Below are 20,127 nucleotides of genomic sequence, written 5' to 3'. Positions count from 1 at the left end.
TCACGCGTATCTCAATGAAAAGAATTTATGATTTCATACATATATCCACGTCAGCGATGTGAGAATTGATGTAAATTTTAATGTTAATTCAGCATTTTTCTTTATGAAAAAATGACTCTTTTAGGTCCGTTTGATTGCATGGAAAATGCAAATTCAGAGATGATAAAATCCTTGGAAAATGGTTCTGTAAAAATGGGCTCCAATGAAAATGGTGGAGAGAGAGAGAGAGTGTGCGTGGACTTCGGCGCCTTTCTCGACTCTCGACACAAAACCCAGATGACTCGGCTGAGTTTATATTAATTCGACTGATTTTTAAAATATCGAACGAATCAACTCGGATCACGAACGAGATTCGAGAGTGAGACACTAAACCCTAAACCCTATTCAATGTTCAAAGTTCAAACCAAACAGTGAGGAACTGAGAAGGAAACAATTTGGCGGAAAAAGAGTTTATAATTTATTTATTGGTTTTCAAACACTGAATCCTGAACTTTTGTTAGTATCAGGTATTCTTCTGATGCCATCAGCGTTTACAATCCCCTCTGATTCTCTCAGGATTCAACTTCCATGGAAAACCCACAAAACTCACTCCATTATTCCAAAACCCAAACTCAAACTCAAGAAACCTGGAACCCTAGTTCCCTCAAACTCCTTGAGAACTTCATACGGATTTGAATTTGAAGGAATCGAAAGAGACGAGGGACCTGTGGCATTAAGTCTTCCCATCGTAATTCGCAGGTTTGGTAGGGTTTCTCGTTATTTCTGGGACGGAACCCATTTGCAGTTGGTCTGTATCGATGGGGAACCTTCAAATTGGTTTACGTTCGATGATGGGTTTTGTAAATTATATAGGTTTTGTAGTTCAGCTGTTCGGGATTTTTTCATTCCTCATCAAGTCCATGGAAACTACATGGAGTATGTAAAGTGGAAATTCTTGCATAGGGTTTTCAGTTCTGCTCTCCAGGTTCTTGCCACTCAGGTGAATAATAGGGTTTTATTTGTTTTTTGGAAAATAATCTGGTTTGGAAGATTAAATTATGAGCTTTTGATAGAAATGTCTACTCGTGTCTCAGTCGGAATGTTTTTATTTTGAAATTGGAAAATTGTTTTTTTTAATACACAGTTATGGATTAAAAAAACCCCATCTTTCCATCGGTGCCGATGAACACAAGTGTTCTATGCCATTCATAGGCACCAGACACTTAAAGAAAAAAAATGTTAGATAATGTTTTTTTTGTGTGGATAATGTTAGATAATTCTATGCATAGAATTGGTTAAGATTTGTGATGTTAAATTTTGATTTCTACATTTATGTGCATTTGCCGAAGAGAGGTGAATTGGATTTCTCTCATCTTAAGACAGTAAATGGTGATGATAGGCAATGTTCCGAGCTATGGGGTTTGGGTACTCGCGGTCCCTTTCATCAGCTGCTGCCCTTAACTGGGTGTTGAAGGACGGGCTTGGACGGCTCAGTCGGTGCATATACACTGCTAGCCTGGCTTCCGCATTTGACACCAATTTGAAGGTATTAAAACTTTTGTTCACATTAGAATTTGATGTGATGACTTTAAATAACATCAGTTTTTTTAATATGCATGGTTCTTTTTGTAAAGAGGGTCAGGTTTTCAACTTCAATTCTGTTCAGTTTGAGCATCGGCGTTGAGTTGCTGACTCCATCTTTTCCACATTACTTTTTGATTCTTGCAACTGTGGCCAACGTTGCTAAACAAATAAGTCTTGCTTGCTACCTGGCAACTGGTGTAAGGCTCTCCATCTATGAAAACCTCTTAAGGATTTTGGCTGCTTAATATGCTTTTGTTTCTGATACTTCTACTAAGAGTAACAGTTATTATTATTAATTTTTAACTTAATGTTACTCATTCTATTATTTCAATTTTGGGGTTTGTCATACTTTTACGCAATATCAACTGGCTGAGTAAGTGTTAATAAGCATTCCATGGAGGCTGGTGGATGTATCAATATTAGTTTTGCCATTGCCAACTAACATTTACAGTCACCTGTGTTTCATAAAAGTGTAAGTTTCCTTTTGGTTTCTATAATCAAGGTCACACCACTACTCTCACAGGGGTTGCCATGAATTTATCTAACATGGCATTCATGTTTAGACAAATATACACCAATCTTAATGTTCAAGGTTATCTTTTAAACGCTGATGGAAAATATCTGTGCCTCATCTTTTATTTACAGTGGACCCTTTTTTTATTTGTTGCTTGGATTCTATGCAACACGAGCACTGGTATTTGTTGGCGTATGACACAGAAACGAAGTGTCTAACACAGCATCTTTGAGCAGCTAAAAAAAGGTTGACATGTTAGTACACATGATAATTTTCAATTTTATCTATATTTAATAAAGAAATTTTGGAAAGAATATATGAAACTAAAGGGAAACATTTCTAACACCTTACATGATAAACGCATCAAATCATGGTTGTTGTTTAACAAATTACGTATTGAAGATGAATTACACCAACTCTTTTCCATAAATCATTTTTTTTTATAGAAAACCATTAAATAAAGGATGACAGTAACCTTGCATGTTAGGATATGTCTTAGGATGTGTCCCAAACGGCAAATTTTCCTAGCAGTGTCATGTTCTTTATTACATGGCTTGCATTTCTTCTTCATTTGTAGAGCTCTGTTTATTTACTCGCTTTCCATCATTTAGCAAAGCCCCATTCCCAAGTCTCTGGGAGCTTAGAGAATATGTTTCTTGCTGCAAATGATTAGTGAAGTTGATTCTGTTGTCCCGTTGTTTGTGGAGCTCTAATATTATCACTGTATGAGCAGTCTGCCGTACATCGAAGTTTTGCAATAGCAGATAATCTTGGTGAAGTTTCTGCCAAATCACAGGTTAGCTATAACTTTTATTATTTTGTTTCTTCTATGTTGCTTGTTAGTTCTACTTTTTAATATTTAGAATGGTCTCTGTTTTGGGTTTTAGATTCAAACGGTGTGCTTCGATAACCTTGGTCTGATGCTTGCTGCACTCTTGAATATATTCTGCAAGAACCACCAAAGGTTTTCCTTTCCATCACTAAAACCTATTCAGTTCTTTGATAATGTTTTCTGAAATTATACTTTGTGACCTTGGTTCCCATTTAAAATGGATATGCTTATATTCTAGTGAATCTCGCAACTTCAAAACTGAACTTATTGGAATTTATTGATATCCATCAATAGTTGACTATTCTTCTAGTAATTGTCACATCACGGTACCTATATTTCACAACCTCTTTTCTATGACCCTTAAATACACTGTTAAAGGATACAGTTAGCTTTGTGTAGGGTTCACATAGCTTATTCAAGAAGTTCTTGTTTATATTTATACTGCTTTAGAAATCCAATAACTGAATGCCAAAGACTTGAATCTCTCCTTGTAATGTTGCTTGTCTTTTATTTTTTGGGTTGGTCATCCCGACCTCCCCTTTTATTCTTAACAAAACTTTCTTTACTTACAAAAAAGAAAAAAAAAAAAAATGTATTTGTTTGCAACCAGATAATAAATTTCTTCCTGCCATTCAATTTGTTGTTGTATTACATTTGTTTTTATTTTTTATTTTTTTGTTAGGATCGAGTTGCATTACATTACTGCTATGTGAGTGAGATCATGATTGAGAATTATGCTTATCTTGTTCCTGACTAGCTACCCATCAATTAACAAGATTGCAAGCAGCTCTGCCCTTTGTTGTATACCCAATTTTCTCTGCAATTGATCTCTTTGGAATCTATCAAGGGCTCAAGCATGTCCATCTGCAAACATTGACAAAGGTTAGTTTTGTTCATAGTTCTTTTATTTCTTATATTTGGTTGTTAAAAAAGTTGGTTATTTTCGGTAGCTTTAAATATCAACATTCTTACATCTATGTGTAAGTATGTTTCGTTGAGGGACAAATGGTCCAACAATTTTTTATTTTGTAGCCTTTGGCTTCTCTTTTTTTTTTTTTTTTTTTAATTACCATTCAATTGGAGTTTAAAATCATACTGGATTTAATGTTCAGGATAGGCTTGAAATCATACTGGATACATGGATTCAGTTGGGGTTTGTCCCTTCACCTGCAGAGGTGAGTAGGGAGGAAGGAATTGATTTACCATGGAGAAAAGGTAGAGCCTGACCCTAGTAATTCTATTTGCACTGTTTGAAAATTGAGAGAAATCAACGATGAAGCTTACATATGATTGGTGAGGTTGGGATCAGGCGGAAAGCAGTGGCCAATCAGAATCGGGTGCATAGATCCCAAGGATCCAATTCTCAAGTTTGCTTTGCTAACGATGCGATCTTTGAGAGTTGAGGATTTCTACTTCATCTGCATTGAGACCTCCAACAGGACCTTTACAAGAAATGGGCAAGTTAGTATATCAAAGTAAACTCTACCTGGGACAATGCATGGTTTCAAGACCTTTTGACTTCCGTTTCTAAAGTTCTGGTATTTCTATCTTTCGTAATTTCAGGGGGGCATTCTTTTTTGTCTACGCGAAGGAGTGGGGACTACAGATATTATCATGGGTTTGTTGCAGGTAATTGAACTTTGTAAATAAAATCAACATAGGGCTTAGACCCATAGCTCACTTGGTTTGACTTACTGCAGAGCAACTCTGAGGTTGTGGGTTCAAGCCCAACTTACTTATATATATAAAAAATCTAGTCGACATTCCCTATTATTTCTTTGTTTTGATGCATATTCCTAGTCTTATGCGACACCCTTGATGATTATATGTGAATCATATAATATGATTGTGTTGTAGGCATGTCGCATCCGGGAGACACTTCTCCTGGGCAGGAATAGATGGGAATGCATTATCGAAGCTAATGACATCTCAGAGTCTGTACTTAGGGATTGGTTTAAGATGGTTGCAGATAGCAAGAGATGTGTGCAGGGGGAGCTTCACATGTTGAAGGAAGAAATCCAAAGATCTGGTTGGGCTGTTAAAAACATCTTATTGAGTGTGCAGGAACAGGAACGGTATAGTTTATTAGATAACTAAAGATGACACTTGTAAATTCAAGTCAGCAAGCAAGCTTTTGATACTGATGGAAAAATGGCAGCAGTGATCAAGGGGATATAGGTGAACATTCGTTAAATTGTTGGCATGTTTTTGGGATATAGATGGTTGGATTGGCTCTTTTTTGTTCCCTCTTGTATTCATTTATTAGATGCCAACCAGAGTACCTCATTTTTTTTTGTTGCAGAAAAGCAGAATTCATTGTTTTAAGGTTTTCAAATATTTTTGGGGTCATGTTTTTGGATTTTTTCTTGAGGGAGGTTTTGAATGATTCTGAATTAATTGTAAGAACTCTGATTAGGTGTTCCATTAATACCTAGATGGTATAGAGTGGATGATACAATTTCTTGATGAATGTAGAGTATGTTAATCCAAGGTGATGTAATATTATGGCTCATTAAGCTAATAATATGGATTGAGGGTAGGAAAGAAAAAAGTTGGCAAAATCAAATAATAATCAAAAATAAAACAACCTTGGCATCCCCACCAAGATTGCTGTACCCACTACCGCTTAAGTTGTTACAGAGTACAACCGGATCAACATTGGGGCGCTTCTGTGGTAAGATTAGTTCCTTAGTTGAAATTACCAAATGTTCTATATGCCCAGTTAACAAGCAATTTGGTGTGTGTGTGTGTTGGGGGGGGGGGGGGGGGGGGATTGGATGCAAGAATATCGGAGGTAGGATGAATTTATCCAATTAAGACCAAAAATACAAAATAAACTTGTCTGAGCCCAGGTTCGAAACTAGCGTGATAACCAACTACACTACCCAGACTGATTCGTTTCAAGGTTACTCCATCAAATTGAAGTTTATTTTTATTTATTTATTTATTTATTTTTATGAAACTAAACAATAACGTGCCATTGGAGCACTCATTATGATCCTGATAAGAGGGAGTCCAAATATGTAGAAAGACGGGTGAGCCATTTGGTTTCTGTTTTCATGAGTCAGTGGGACATCAGAACACTAAAGGGGAGACACGCAGTCACATTCCCCGGTCCTTTACTAGGACTCAGTCATCAACATGCTGTGTATTATTAGATCATAATCACATGTATTCTTCCTCGATTATGCTGAAACTAAATAAAACTTTTTTTAAAAATTGATACATTTTGATGAAATACAGCACAAATTTGACAAGTTCAATTCGAGAAGAAAAAGTCAATTCCATATAATTCAATTTTAGCACCCGATCATTATCTCAATCTGCAGTGTCGGTAGATTCAAACGAGATTATTTCTACTCAAGTAGATTGTAGACTACAAATTCAACAACATAAATATTCCTCTGATGGATGATCATGAGCATTTGGCATCTGGAAGCGATAATCTATCTTTGGGAACCCTGGAATTATCCTTTTATTACATGAATCGAACATCTTCTTTTCCTTTACATGAATGTTATGTGCACTAGAATTGAGATATAATGTTAAAAATAACAGGACACATTTTACAAGCCATTTCAATTTAGGTATCAGGAAGACAAGGAACTTACCTCGGTGCTAAAAATGGAGTTATCATTAGGATTGATGTTGCGCGTCTCTTCATCCCACTTCAGAATTTCCCTCCCATATTTGAGAGCTTCATTAACCATATCAGGCTCCAACCCATTCACCAATGAAACAAAGAGCCTATGTTCAGTGAGATCATAGAAGAGTGTTTTGAACTTGACCGCAATATAGTGGAAAGCTTGCTCAGCAAGTGAAGCAACGGTGTTGATGTTGTTATTGGGCATGGACCGATGCCGGCTAATCACAGGATTGAAGTCATCGAACCAATTGCATTGGCTGAGTGGGACTTGTTCAATCTTTTCCTCAAGCAGATCGAATTTGTTGAGTATCAGAAGGAATTGTTTTTGTTCAAAGGATGGATGAGTGATAATGTCTTGAAAGAGCTTCCTACTTGCCAGCATCTTGTTTGTGCTCCCATCGTCACAGAATTGGTCATAGTCACTCAAGGCGACGCAATAGATAACCATCTGAACATCTTCAAACATATCCAACCATTTGCAATGTTCGCCAAGGCCTCTAGGATGTGCTCTAATGAGTTGGTACCTGCAAGCACCGAGCAATCCGATGTTACGGACTATAATGGCACGCATACTGACACGTGTCAAAAAAAAAAAAAAACATAAACACTTGCACCACCTCTGATCAAATAAAGGGTGATGTAGAAATGTTAGTCTCAGAATAATTTCTGAATTCTGAATTGAGTAGTAGAAGAAAGCCAATAAATATGAATAAAAAGTGTCTCTAAATCTCAACTCATCTTCTCCTTCATTGTGAGTTGGCATGTTGCATTTGATCTCATTTTTTCTCCTTGTTTAAGGTTTTTTTGGTGTCACCCCCACTTGGTTATTTCTCTTTTGTTCGGGCGGAATTCTCCTTCCTTTTCTGGTAGGTTGAAGATTCTTTGGAAGCTCACTCCCCCCCCGCGGGCGAAAGCACCTCTGCAATTTGTTGGGGATTATGGAAAGAAAGGAATGGGCAGACTTTTGATGCAAAGGAAAGTTTGGTGCAGGATATAATCATTAGAATTCTGAGCTTATTGTTCTTTTGGTGCAAGCAATTTAAGGATTTTAGAGGGTTGTTTTTCAAGGACTTATTTAGATTACAGCTTATGGAAAGAAAGGAACGAGGGGGCTTTTGATGGAAAGGAAAGTTTGGTGTAGGATATAATCATTAGCATTCTGGGCTTACTATTCTCTTGATGCAAGCAATTTAAGGATTTGGAGAGTTTTTTTTTCGAGGACATCTTATATAGATGGGATATTGTAAGTAAAGGGAGAATTTAGGTTGTAATGTTCTTTTGAGGACACCTCGTCCTCTCATTAATAAATTTTTTGCTTATTGAAAAAAAAAAGAAAAAAAACAGGCTCCTTAATATTGGCAGCACACGGATTGTACATTTATTTAAACATGGATACCAACCTTAACAAGGGGTCGTGCCGTTCAGCGGTATCACCAAGGCCTTGAGGTGCAGATTGAGGGAATGAGAAGTCCATGGAAGCAATGCCATTAGATGAAGTTATTCCGTTTGCATACAAGATGTCCACATTGGAAGGCTCGTAGTCTGCACTTGATATATCAACAACCTACAGAGAAAAGATAAATTTAAAACCAAAAGAAAAAAAAAAACTTCAATTATGATGATTGTAACCAATTATCTCTGCAAACTTAGAAAGCAGATGGATAAAATTCCAAATATGGTAATATGAAAATAAAAACATTGAATGAAATCAATCAAAATAGTTGGAAAAGGAAAAAATCGTACCCGCTTTAAGAAATGACTAGCAACACTAGGTAGCATTTGTAATTCACCTCTCCGCTCAAATGTAGCCTGAATGGCAGCATCATTCCACAATTCCTCCACTAATGGTGCATACTCACGACTTGCAGCAGGGAAAATGGCATCCAAATTACCTGAAACCATAACTTTAAGTAGCCAATCCGAGAACGCTTTTAGCTTTGGGCCAATGGAATAGATAGATGTATCATCCCCTTCAACATCTCTCCCTGTTGTCAAACCAAATTCTGTTTCAGAGGCTCATTATTCCATCATGTTGATATAAATAATGTTCAATTCAAACAATATGATAAGAAATAATCAGAAAAATCTAGAAGTAACTTTAGTACCAAGAATCACAAACAATTAGGAGTTTGTTTTGAGAAGTAAACAAATAAGTAAATAAGAGCTTATAAACCATCAGAGGTACCCAATGAACTATTTTTAAAGAAATAAGTATTCTAACTTTCAATCTTTGCAGCCATTTTACAAGATGCTAATCAGCCATTACACTGCCAGGCCTATACTGTTGAAGTAACTTTCCATACTACAATATTTAAATAAATAAAAAAACACTCAACAGTGCCCTGGGTCTACCAATCACACAAGAAGCAATTCAATGATTACACGTAAAAAGTTGGATAATGTCATTATGGTAGTGGTAGGCACATTTTTCATCAGTGATCAATGGAACATAAATTCTCCCTCTCTCTCTCTTCAGCAATATGAAATATATAGCAAAGAAATGCAAACCGAAGGTAATTCATTGAACCCCAACTCTCCATCTCCTTTGACAGACTCGTACCAACAAAGATAGGTATATGAAGAGCTGAATTGAGTTCATTACTCCATTATGCGGGCAGTAAGGAATGAAAAAATGAATCCTATAACAACGAATGTTGAAAATCACATCAAAGTAATTGCTTGTTATCCACAATGGCAGTTTTATTAATCCAAGCCATCATATAATTCAGTTTAGAATTCAAAATAATTTTGGAGATGAACAATTATTATGCATAATTTGCAATTCCACAACCATGAATCTCATATCCAAAAGCCAAGAAACAAGAAGCAATAAGCGTGTTTACTCATTCAGATATACAAGAGATGAAATCAAGATCTACTTGACAATCATACCTACGCCATCAAGTTGATCAAGCGACAGCTTTTTCCTCTTTTCATTCAAGCTTTCCTCTTCAAAACGCTCACGCCCCTCAAGTAGTATACCAAGATAAATGTATACATTGCTTAGGATCATTAACTTGATATCCTGACGCTCATCTTCTGAGAAAGGCTCAGCATTATACAAAATCTTGGCCTGAAACAAGCATGTAATTGACTCAAACCAACAGTTTCTTCATGTCTTAGCAGAACCTGTGCATAACTTTTAATCCTTTTTATTTATCCAAAAAATAAAAAAAATTGTAATCCTTTTTCCTTTCAACCTCTTTATTTATTTTCCATTAGTTTGTGCTCAAAACATAAGTTTTTCCCGGAACTTAATAGCCACAGAACTCATGAATGAATCTATGAAGTTTCCCATAATATGAATTAGGTTTCTGTCATTCCAAAAGACGCCTACATATTCTTGGTCACTCCAAAAGCTATTTGTTGGTGAAATGCCGGCAAATGGTCTAACAATAAAACAGTGGCTCTTTTTTTTGTAGTAATTCTAACACAACAACACAACCGATAAGGCCATAAAATGCCGGAAAATTTTGTCATTGATTTGATATTAATAGAATCAACCAATTGAAATTAAATAGAAAAAACTGGTGAAAGATGAAGTTAGTAGTTCATATAAAAAAGTGTCACCTGTTTAAATATCGTACTTGTCCCAGATCCATCATATCCAACTAAAAGAAGTTTTTGAAGCTTTCTCTGCTTAAGGTAGTCAGGAACAACTCTATTAACTATATTATTCACTTCTTCCGCACAAGGATTTGCATCCTTTGAAGGAATCGGCAGCGATAAAAAAGCACAAACCAGCTTTGTTCCAAACTAAAAAAAGCAAGTACACCCAAAGTAAGTTAATGCCCAAGAAAGAAAATAAAATCAGGAAAATAAACATGCATAAATCCAGATGACTACCGTGTTCCATAATTTTCCTTTTTCTTTCTTCTGTCCCTCTTCTTGGCACTTCCCATGCTCATCCACCCAAAAGTGAGGGTTCCCGTCACAATGGACGCCTGCCCACTGCAAATTTTAACAGAATGATATTGACTTTTAATCTTAACCGTTAATTGAATCTAATCTCAACAGAATCTCGTGTCTAGAGCACAGAACCTTAAGCATGTGTAGCTCCTCTTTTGTAATCTCCCGATGATTTATAAAAACCTTTGTATTTCCATTGCTAGCATTAGGCATGATATCACCGCCGACGTTCATATGGGGACTAATAATCTTGCAAGGCTTTTGTCCCTCCTGTTAGATTTTAGAATATAAAAAATAAAATTCATAATTATGTAAAATTTTGGAAAACTAACGGCAGATGTTTTAAAGTTTTATTGATTCCTTTCACCTTCCCCCAAAGACCAGATGTTTTGTCGTACCAATAGCGGCCTGGTTGTAGTTTTGTTGGTGGCTTTGGGCAGCTCTGCAATAAAATGAGTTCCTCTTGACAAAGCTTCCGCCCATTCACGGAAATTTGCTCCGCGTGTAGCTGATTTGCTTCACACAACTTCTCCACCCTCATAAGTTGTTGAGTTTCCAAGTCGCTTAGCAATCGTTTGAGCATTCTAGAGCATTTACCTAAGCTCCCACGCTTTGACTCATCAATTGGATTGCCAACACAATTAACACATTTCCTTCCCTCTGGCATCGAACCCATTGCACTAAGCACACAATTACTGCAATACTTCGCATTGCAAACTATGCAAGCTTCTTTTTCAGTGAATCTATTTCCTTTAAAGCATTTATAGCACAATCCTTTCTTTACCTTCGCGACGGGTTCTTTACTTTCATTGGTACTTTCGTTTTCATCAGAAATGAATTCCTCATCTCCACTGTAACTCGATTCAGCGTCACAGAAAGTAACAACAGATGGTCTTCTAGCATGGGTTGGAGGTACATTATTGTCATCCTCAGCCTTGCAAGAAGACGACTCATTAGACAGAGACTCTGAGCTAATTTCTGACTCAACTGGGCTTCTCATCTTGTTTGATAACTTGTGAGATTCATCACTACTGTTAGAGAATTCTAATGTGTGGGCGTTACCAATTCTGCTCGATAACTCAAGTGAACTATCGTTTACATCTGACACTTTGCTGGACTGATCATGGTCATTGGAAGAACTACTAATTTCATCAGATAATCCACAATTATGACCATCTTGGGCTCTCGACTCAAAGGCAATCACGGAAGTTGGAGACACAACCGAATCAGAACCTAAGGTCGGGTCTTTCGAGTGTTTTTTCACCGTAAGTGGTTGAATGATGGGCAAGGACAATTCTCCGGACAGCGAGGCAGGGACGAACAAAGAAGCAGATGGGATCCATTTGGTGTCAACGGGAATCGCTCGGGGGAGATCGTAGGCGACAGGAGGACCATTGTACTCCATGGCGATTGAGTACTCAGTTTGATCCTCATTAATGTCGGGAATCGAAGCCCCAAAAGGCAAAATTTTGCTCAAAATCTCCTTCATTATCTCTTCCAAGAAACTTTAATTGTAACTAAAAGAGTACAACAGCAAAGGTTGCCCGTTCTCTACTCCACCCAAGCAGAAAAGAAGCGTTTTTCATTGAAGATTTTCCTCCATTTCAACAACCCTAGTTTTTTTTTGTAAAAGAAAACCCTATAAAGGAATCCAAATGTTCTTCCTGTCTGTAGTGATTTGAGAATCCTTTATGATTAATATAGAAAATATAAGCTTCAATGCTTCTTCTCAGTGAAGATTTGAAGAAAAAAAAAATCTAAAATTATAAGAAAAATTCTACAACAAATTGGTTTATATGGTCTTACCAACAGAGATCAGAGACTTTAGAAATCCACAGCGATCTGATCTCTCTCCTTTTGTGGAATTTTTTTGGAAAAAAAGGTTGGCAGAATTCGGCGAAGAAACACCATGGAAGGGAACTAGACTTTAGAGTGGGTTTTTTTTTTTTTTGACAATTTAGATGAATCCTATTGGCTGGCGTGGTTGACACGTCGGATAGTAACGGAGGCAAACGTGTTTTGAATTTCCCGAGAGTTGATTAAGTCTCTAGTCATAACTGTTGACCGTGATAAGGAAGTTTTGACTCTGACCTCTATTTGTTGACTAACAAGGTTTGTCTAATTAAAATTCTAAAAACACCCTACGAATTAATAATAGCAACCAACACCATAACAGAATTATTTTGTCTTATATGAGTTAAAAGTTTCATCATGAATTGATTTTTGGTGAAGATGATTTTTACGAGGAAGAGATCATCCTCATAAAAAATCAGCCCATTCCAAAACTTCTAATCCCATTAAAATTAATTTACAAAAAAAGTTAATCATTTATGATTCTTAAATTTGTTTTAATGGGATTATTAATTTTGGAATAGACTGATTTTTAGTGAGAATGATCTCCTAATCATATAGATTATCGTCACTAAAAATCAACTCATTCCAAAAAATTTAACCTATATAAGATAAAATAATTGAATATGATGTGAGTGGCTCTTATTAATTTATGGAGTGCTTTTATAACTACCCCCAACAAAACACGCGTGAGAGTGGGGTCCGATTCCTACTTTGAAGCAGGTCTGCTGCTTCAAAACTTTGGAGCATTCCTCTCCTTCACACGATATGTGGTTTATTATTTAGGCTGATGACGTAATTTATAATAAAAATTTGAAAAACATTTTTCTTACTAAGGAAAGTTCCTTGATCGCATCCCATTGGCATAAAAAATATGAACTGATGCCATACGGTTGCAGAAGACGAAATGTTAAGAAATTTGAAGAAAAAAAATATCATAAAAAAATTAATTTTTACCATTAAATTTTAATTTAAAAATTGGGAGTTCATTGCAGTCCATTTTAAACACCTTGAACAAACTTAAAAATGATTAATTTTTTTTAATATGAGTTTTTCGATGAAATCTAGAAGGATGTCATGTTGGATTGTTAATGCAATAATCCATGTGAGTCTAACGACCTTTAGTAAGATTTGAAATCTTACTAAGTTAGTAAGGCTAGTCTGGTTATAGGGCTTAGACTGAGAGCTTAGTTGGTTTGACACATTGCAAAACAACTTTGTCATTGTGAGTTCAAGTCTAACTTACACATAAAAATAAAAATAAAGGCTAGTCTGATTCTAAAAAATTGGATTTTTCTAACCTCAACTATGGTTGAAACATCAACATCTACGACCATTGAGAGTCGAGGAAAAATACAGATTTTTCTAATATTCTATTGAATAAAACACTTTTATCTCTATTGTTGATGGAGAGCGTCAACCCATTGGGTGATGCTAGTATTTTCTTTAAAAAAAATTGATCTCAACACCCTCGTCATCATTGTTATCGTGGTCTTCGTGGAGATTTTTTTTGTAATTCACCTTGAGATACCTGAGATTTGTCGATCATCATCAAGATTTCAATCCTGATCTAGATTCCACACCCACGAATCATAAAAATAACATAAAAGTATATAAAAGACAAGAAACACAAGATATTTTTTCCATGTTAGGCACGTTGTGCCTACATCCATGATTTCAGGGAGTTGTTCCACTATAATCTTTAATCCTATTATATGACTACATTCTCCCTAGATCCCTACTTTCCATTCATTTTTTTTTTTTTTTCTCATCTTGTACAATGACTTTTAATCATTTAAATAGAAAAATCTTAAACTTAGAAAAAGAAACCGTAACTCTTATTAGATTAGAATTTTCATATTTACCTCTATTCAAATAAAATAATTATCTAAGAGGTAAGAATCATTTCAAATTAGATAGAGTTTCCTTAAACATTGTCACGTGTCCATCTCAAGATGTGTGTCAATTAGTGCGAATAAAATATCTAGATGGGAGTAAATTTTTTCATCCACTAGCTCACATCATTAACATTATCAAATTATCTAAAAGAAGTTGGAGACAAATGATTTTGAAAAATAAATTAAGAATTTCAAAATATTTTTCATTAATCCATAATTGAAATCGAGTTGAAGGACTATGCATGTCATCAATATGAAAATATAGGATATTTCAATTATTCACCGAAAACATAAAGGTACCACATATCTTACAAAAAGGAGGATTTCTCGAAAATTTTGAATCAAACTGTCTGCTACTTCGAAGTTTTTTCAACCCAAGTGAGCAGACAAAGGGATGCACCAAGCTATGTCTTATGCCAAGAAACATTGCATTAATACCTTTAACGCTTTGTTTGGGTTGAGAGAAATAAAGAGAAAAGAAAGAGAGAAGAAATCTAGTTTTTTTCCATCTTGTTTGATTTAATAATAAAAAAACACAAGTTTAGCAAGAAAAAAAGGATACGGAGAGAAAAAGGAGAAAAGCAAAACTGGTCTATTTTTCTCTCCATTATTTTTCTCTTCTCTCCTAATTTAACAATCCAAACAAGAGAAGCTAACTTCTTTTTTTTTTTTTTTTAATCTCAATCCAAACATACTGTTACTATCCAAAGTCCCCTCAAGGTCTATGTAACGAATTCATATGGCGTGATGCAAGTTCTTTATGAATGATTTTCATGTAGGTAGTTTAAAATATTAGACACATGGAGTTTATGACTTAAAAAACACAATTATTTTTAATGTATATGTATATCAAGTTATCAACTAATGTTGATGAATTTGAGTAGGTTTTATTCAGAAGCAGATAACTGATCGGCCCAATACAAAATAAATGAATATCCTTGATATAGTACTTATGATGCACGGTTTTGAAAATTGTTCGATATTGGAAATGATTCGCCTTAGATATCTTAGTATCAAGCTGTAACAGTCATCATTAATCTTCTTCTTCCTTCTGATTCCCAGATTCAAACCAAAAAAAAATTCGTTCTAAGTACATCAAACTAGAAAGTGACATGTGCAAAAAACACATATGATGAAGGGCTTATTTATAATTTAAAATATCAGTTAATGATTGTTTTTGAAGATTAGATAGGAGAAAAGATATATTTTTTAAAAAATTTAAGAACTAACCAACTTGATTTTAGAGATTTGGGATTGCAATTTTCTTCTTTGGTTTTTGATCAAAATATATTAAGTTTAAATGTCAAGGTGGGGGCAATTTTAGAATCCAAATTTTGGTGGCGAACCACTTCTACTCCGCCTTCTCTCATTATAATAGTAATTAAAAGATAAGACATGAAATCAAGATTTCAAACCATGTTATGTTGATCTATTAGTCCAACGGTATTTTTGACTTTGCAAATCTTATCTTTATTCAAATCGAAGGGCCCACTGCTCTCGTTTGTCTAACATTGAATTTTCCTTTACATTAAAGCATAGAAAGAAAAACTTCTTTCAAATTAAATGTTTGTTGGAATGAACCTTCTCACTCATCTCCTCTAAGTTGACTCTTACTTCGTCCATTAACCACGTCAAGACGACTCGGAAAATCATCTTTGTTATCTCAAACGAAATGGGAGTTTTCTACAGATGTCTGACCCGAGAAGAAGACAATAGTACTGTTCTTTTCTTGTTACAATATCGACATGACTCGAGTGATTGAGTCATCTTACTCAGATGATTTTTGAAACTAGACACATAGACTTATGGATCATCGTGAATCTGCAAAATCATTTTTCTATATTTTTTTTAATAAAGATATCCATTAACTGCTAATGTGTATGATTTCATGGTGAATTTTTTTATATGTAACTTGTCAGACCCCTTGTAAATCTGAAATGGTCAACACTCACCATTGATCATCGTGATGTTAGACATCCATCCCATCTTTTATTTTGGTCAGCAAACTTGTCTTTAATGAAATCAATAACTCAGTGATAACGAGGATTAAATTCAGGTCTATGATATCAACACTCACATTAATTTGCTAACTAATTAAGCTCGACTGCAACTTTGACATATCATCTTATATGGCTAGAAATGAAACACACGTTTCTGTCCAATAGTGTGGCATTGTCTTAATTATTGTACCATGTTGAAATTAAAGTTTTATATGGATGTATTATCATCCGAAAAAGAATGCACTTGATACAAATCTCACTGTTAGTAGAAGTATTATCTGACATGCTGATTGTTCGTAGACTTGAGGAGTTAGCTCTAACCACGTACATGTGTTACTTGCTTTGATTGACTAGTGATGCAACAGTACTTGTGGATATATCATTACGTGAAAGTTGAACATTTTGATAAGAAAATTTAGCGGGTCAAAGCCCATAAATTTTAGAAATTGAATTTCAACAGTCTATGATTGTTGTAATTTTTTATGTTCCCCAACCTAATAGCTTAGAACCATCAAATGTCTCCCATCCTCCATTAACTTGATGATTTCAATCTGGTCAAAAGAAAAAAATTGACAATGAAAAATTTGACACCTAGATTCATCAAATATAGGTTTTTTTCATGTTGTGTATTCTAAGACTATTTTGGATTGTCGGTATCGTGCTTGAATGGGGTTAAATAATTAACAAGTGAATTACCATCCTAAAATTAAAAGGAGATCATATCTATTGTCTCATTTTTCTATTGCAGTTGGATAATAAAAATTCTTCAATGACATCTAGATATATATGTTATAATAGCGCATTTTCAAAAAGAATTTCCAATACAATTTTTTTTTTTTTTGTCAAATAGAATTAACATGATGTTAGCGGATGTATTTTACAAAAACAGCAGTGACTAAACAATAATAGAATTTATTCATGAAGTCTTCTAGGGAATATTTTAAAATCATGAATTTGTCTATGGGCACACCTTAAAGTGCAATAAATACACTTTGAAAATTGAATTTTGTATCGAATATGCCCTTAATTTTTTTTATTTTTACCAAAATACCCTCGTATTCCAATTTTCAAAGTGTATTTATTACACGTTAAATTGGACTAATTTTCAATTAGGAGAATTTCAGTCAAAATTAATAAGATTGAATTAGAATTAAATAAACTAATAATAGAAGATAAGTCAAAGTGACAAACCATAAATACATAGTGCTAAGATGCATGTTGGAAAGGATTGATCTCATATTGGGATGTACCACAATATCACCTCGCCCTTTTGGTACCCAGACAATATATGTATCCCTAAGAGTAATGATTTTCGGACTCCCCCATGTGTCATACTAAAATACTCCTGATGTCGTGTGTGTTAGAAACATAGATCTTTTTCCTTGGAATACACAACTGTACATATTTATGGCAATATACAGATGTGTATTCTGAGAAATAAAATCTATGATTCTAACACATGCCACGTCAAGAGAGTATTTTGAGTATGTCTCGTGGGGGAATCCGATTATCACAATCTTATCCTTAAACTTGGGGAAGAAGAAGGCTCCTATAAGTTAGTGTGTATGACTTGGAACTAGATCCCATCTTGTGCTCAGTTCAACCCATAAAATTGGAAATAATCATGTATTATCTTTGTTCTTCATCAATCCAAGATCACATCTTAATGTTTGGAAAGATTAGATTTGAGTTCTACATTATATTTTATTGGTGCAGCATTTTATATTTTTTTAAAAATATATTTCCAAGACCCTCTCCTCTCTTTTTATATCAATTCCAAACAAGTTGTAATCACGACTGCATAGCTCAATTGGTTTTACACTTTGCAAAGCAACTTTGAGGTCGTGGATTCAAATCCAACTTACTCATCAAAAAAAAAATCATATCTTATTCTTAAGGTTTGAAGGTAGAAGTAGGTAGAGTAATTTTACCCAATACGTTAAAGATGATTGATTTTGGGAGAAAGAATCAAGGTTTTTTTTCAACAGTTTGAAGATGAGGACATCTAAGCCACTTTCATCAGTCAATTAGAGTATAACAAGGTCAAAGTGCTTGTCATCAGCTTGACAACCCATTGGGTATCTCAAATCTATGACTTGGGATTTAACTTTATTATCTTTCTTCCTTTTCAAAAATATACTTCCATCTTTATTAATTAAAATACGCTTCTAAATTTATTATCTTTCCTCTTCTATATTTTTCAAGAATATCCCTCCAATTTTCTTTTCAAAAATATACTTCCATCTTTATTAATTAAAATACCATTTTAAATTTATTGTCTTTCTTCTTCTATATTTTTCAAGAATATCCCTCCAACTTTATTAATTTTCGTCCTTTACCCATATTAACTCCAAAGATAATGCCCATGTCAGGGCACTGCACTAGACAAAACTCTAGTATTCACCAAAAGTGATAGTTATGTCATGGTATTATAAGGAAGTAAAGGTCTATGCTCCCTCTTTTGTCAGCCCACTAAATTATACATAGAGGCCCATTCAATTTTCATTATTCCTGGGCCAGTGATTAGTCCACTAAATAAAGCCTAAAGGGTTCTAAAGATTGGTCCAAGCTTCCCCATTGGACCGAAATCAAAAGCCTAAGAGAAGCAGACATGCCTGCTCCAACAGACTTTTCCTGAATATATATAATTAAGCCTGATAAAATTGAAAATAACAAGTACATTTTATATTTGCATACTTGTGCTCCAAATTCTCATCGTAGTAGTATTAACACAATCCCAGACATTTCTACAAGCAATAGAGTGTGATAGATTGGATGACTTATTGCGATGTCCTTGTGTTGCACCCCTATTTTTAGGATTTAAAATAACACAATCCCAAAAGGAGTATGTTTCTAGTTCTATAAAATCAATGGTTCTGGATTCTTTTACTTCCTTGCCCTATGTGAAAAAAGTAGCGAGGAGACCCTCCTCGACTCCTCGTTACAAGACACATGGCATTTTGTATTTATTTTATATTCTTATATTTTTTGTCAATATTTAGAATACCTCCTTAAAAATGCCATGTACAATTCAAAGGAGAGGGTAACTTGACAAATTATTGTTTGTTGGATGAACTTCAGAAGAAATCTTGTACCCAATAAATTAAATATTGGATTTGAAATTATGAATTCCACTTGATATGAGTTGGCTATTATTATTTAAGAGAGTTGTTACTGGCACTCCAAATTTTACTTATTACACCTTAATTTATAATAACCTAAGAGCAACTCCAACTAGGGGCTTCAAATTAGCATCTTTTTTTTTAATTTTGAAGGATTCAAATCACTTTTGAACTCCAACCAGCCCAGGTTTCAAAATTAGTATTGAGTCTCTAAATGCCTATTCATTCACTTAGAAAAATAAAAGGGGAATGTGCTAGGGTGGGGTCAAAATTGATATTTATAAAAAAATAAATAAAGGGATATAATATGCATTTTTAAAAAGTAAACCATGGTAGAGCCATGGGTTTCAAAATTATCTTCGGACTCTGTATATAAAGCCATGAACAGTAATATAATCCCTAATCTTCAAAATAAAACCCCAAATTTTAAATTTAACAATTTGAAGACCGGTTGAAGTTGCTGTAATTAAAAATTAAAACACACCATTCAAACATTACAAAAAATTGATTCAAATTATTACCTAAACATTACAAAGCATTATAAAACACTCAAACATCTTCAACAATTGTTTACAATTAAGCCGAGTAAGCTCATATACAATCCTAAATCTAACAAATACATTTCTAGAGAGAGAGAGAGAGAGGGTTTCTATTGGCACCCCAACTTTTACTTATTTTCAATCATAGAATTTTTTTATTTAATTTTGATTGAGGTATAATAAGCAAAAGCTAGGGTGCCAATAATTTTTCTCTTATCTAAGTTTTGACAAATGACAAGTGAAAATACCGACC

At 34.6% G+C, this 20,127-nt stretch overlaps 2 protein-coding genes across 4 annotated transcripts; one reads left to right on the top strand and one right to left on the bottom strand.

Moving 5' to 3' along the window:
* Positions 1-14: 14 nt before the first annotated feature.
* RUS4 (root UVB sensitive protein (Protein of unknown function, DUF647)) lies at positions 15-5,399 on the top strand. 3 transcript variants are annotated; one of them, XM_086424687.1, is made up of 10 exons: positions 15-979; positions 1,379-1,525; positions 1,614-1,760; positions 2,811-2,873; positions 2,965-3,041; positions 3,686-3,791; positions 4,022-4,124; positions 4,219-4,384; positions 4,473-4,538; positions 4,767-5,399. In XM_086424687.1, the coding sequence occupies exons 1-10, from the start codon at positions 518-520 to the stop codon at positions 4,915-4,917; spliced, it is 1,488 nt and encodes a 495-aa protein (XP_086280813.1). In that variant the 5' UTR covers positions 15-517; the 3' UTR covers positions 4,918-5,399. The 3 variants fall into 3 exon arrangements, with proteins under 3 accessions (XP_086280813.1, XP_086280819.1, XP_086280806.1); XM_086424680.1 differs by having other exon boundaries at positions 34-979; positions 4,219-4,370; XM_086424693.1 differs by lacking the exon at positions 1,614-1,760 and having other exon boundaries at positions 24-979; positions 4,219-4,370.
* A 773-nt stretch (positions 5,400-6,172) lies between these two features.
* On the bottom strand, positions 6,173-12,387 carry LOC147409017 (extra-large guanine nucleotide-binding protein 1-like). The gene is made up of 8 exons (XM_086424672.1): positions 10,832-12,387; positions 10,597-10,734; positions 10,402-10,506; positions 10,126-10,311; positions 9,448-9,628; positions 8,299-8,540; positions 7,956-8,119; positions 6,173-7,079 (listed from the first exon to the last, which is right to left on the bottom strand). The coding sequence occupies exons 1-8, from the start codon at positions 11,951-11,953 to the stop codon at positions 6,500-6,502; spliced, it is 2,718 nt and encodes a 905-aa protein (XP_086280798.1). The 5' UTR covers positions 11,954-12,387; the 3' UTR covers positions 6,173-6,499.
* Positions 12,388-20,127: the final 7,740 nt, after the last annotated feature.

The sequence above is a fragment of the Akebia trifoliata genome, chromosome 2 (assembly GCF_017979445.1).
Source record: "Akebia trifoliata isolate Shusen 1 chromosome 2, ASM1797944v1, whole genome shotgun sequence".
Classification (NCBI taxonomy): domain Eukaryota; kingdom Viridiplantae; phylum Streptophyta; class Magnoliopsida; order Ranunculales; family Lardizabalaceae; genus Akebia; species Akebia trifoliata.
The sequence above is the reverse complement of the archived record's forward strand: the minus strand, read 5'-3'. Positions and strand labels throughout refer to the sequence as shown.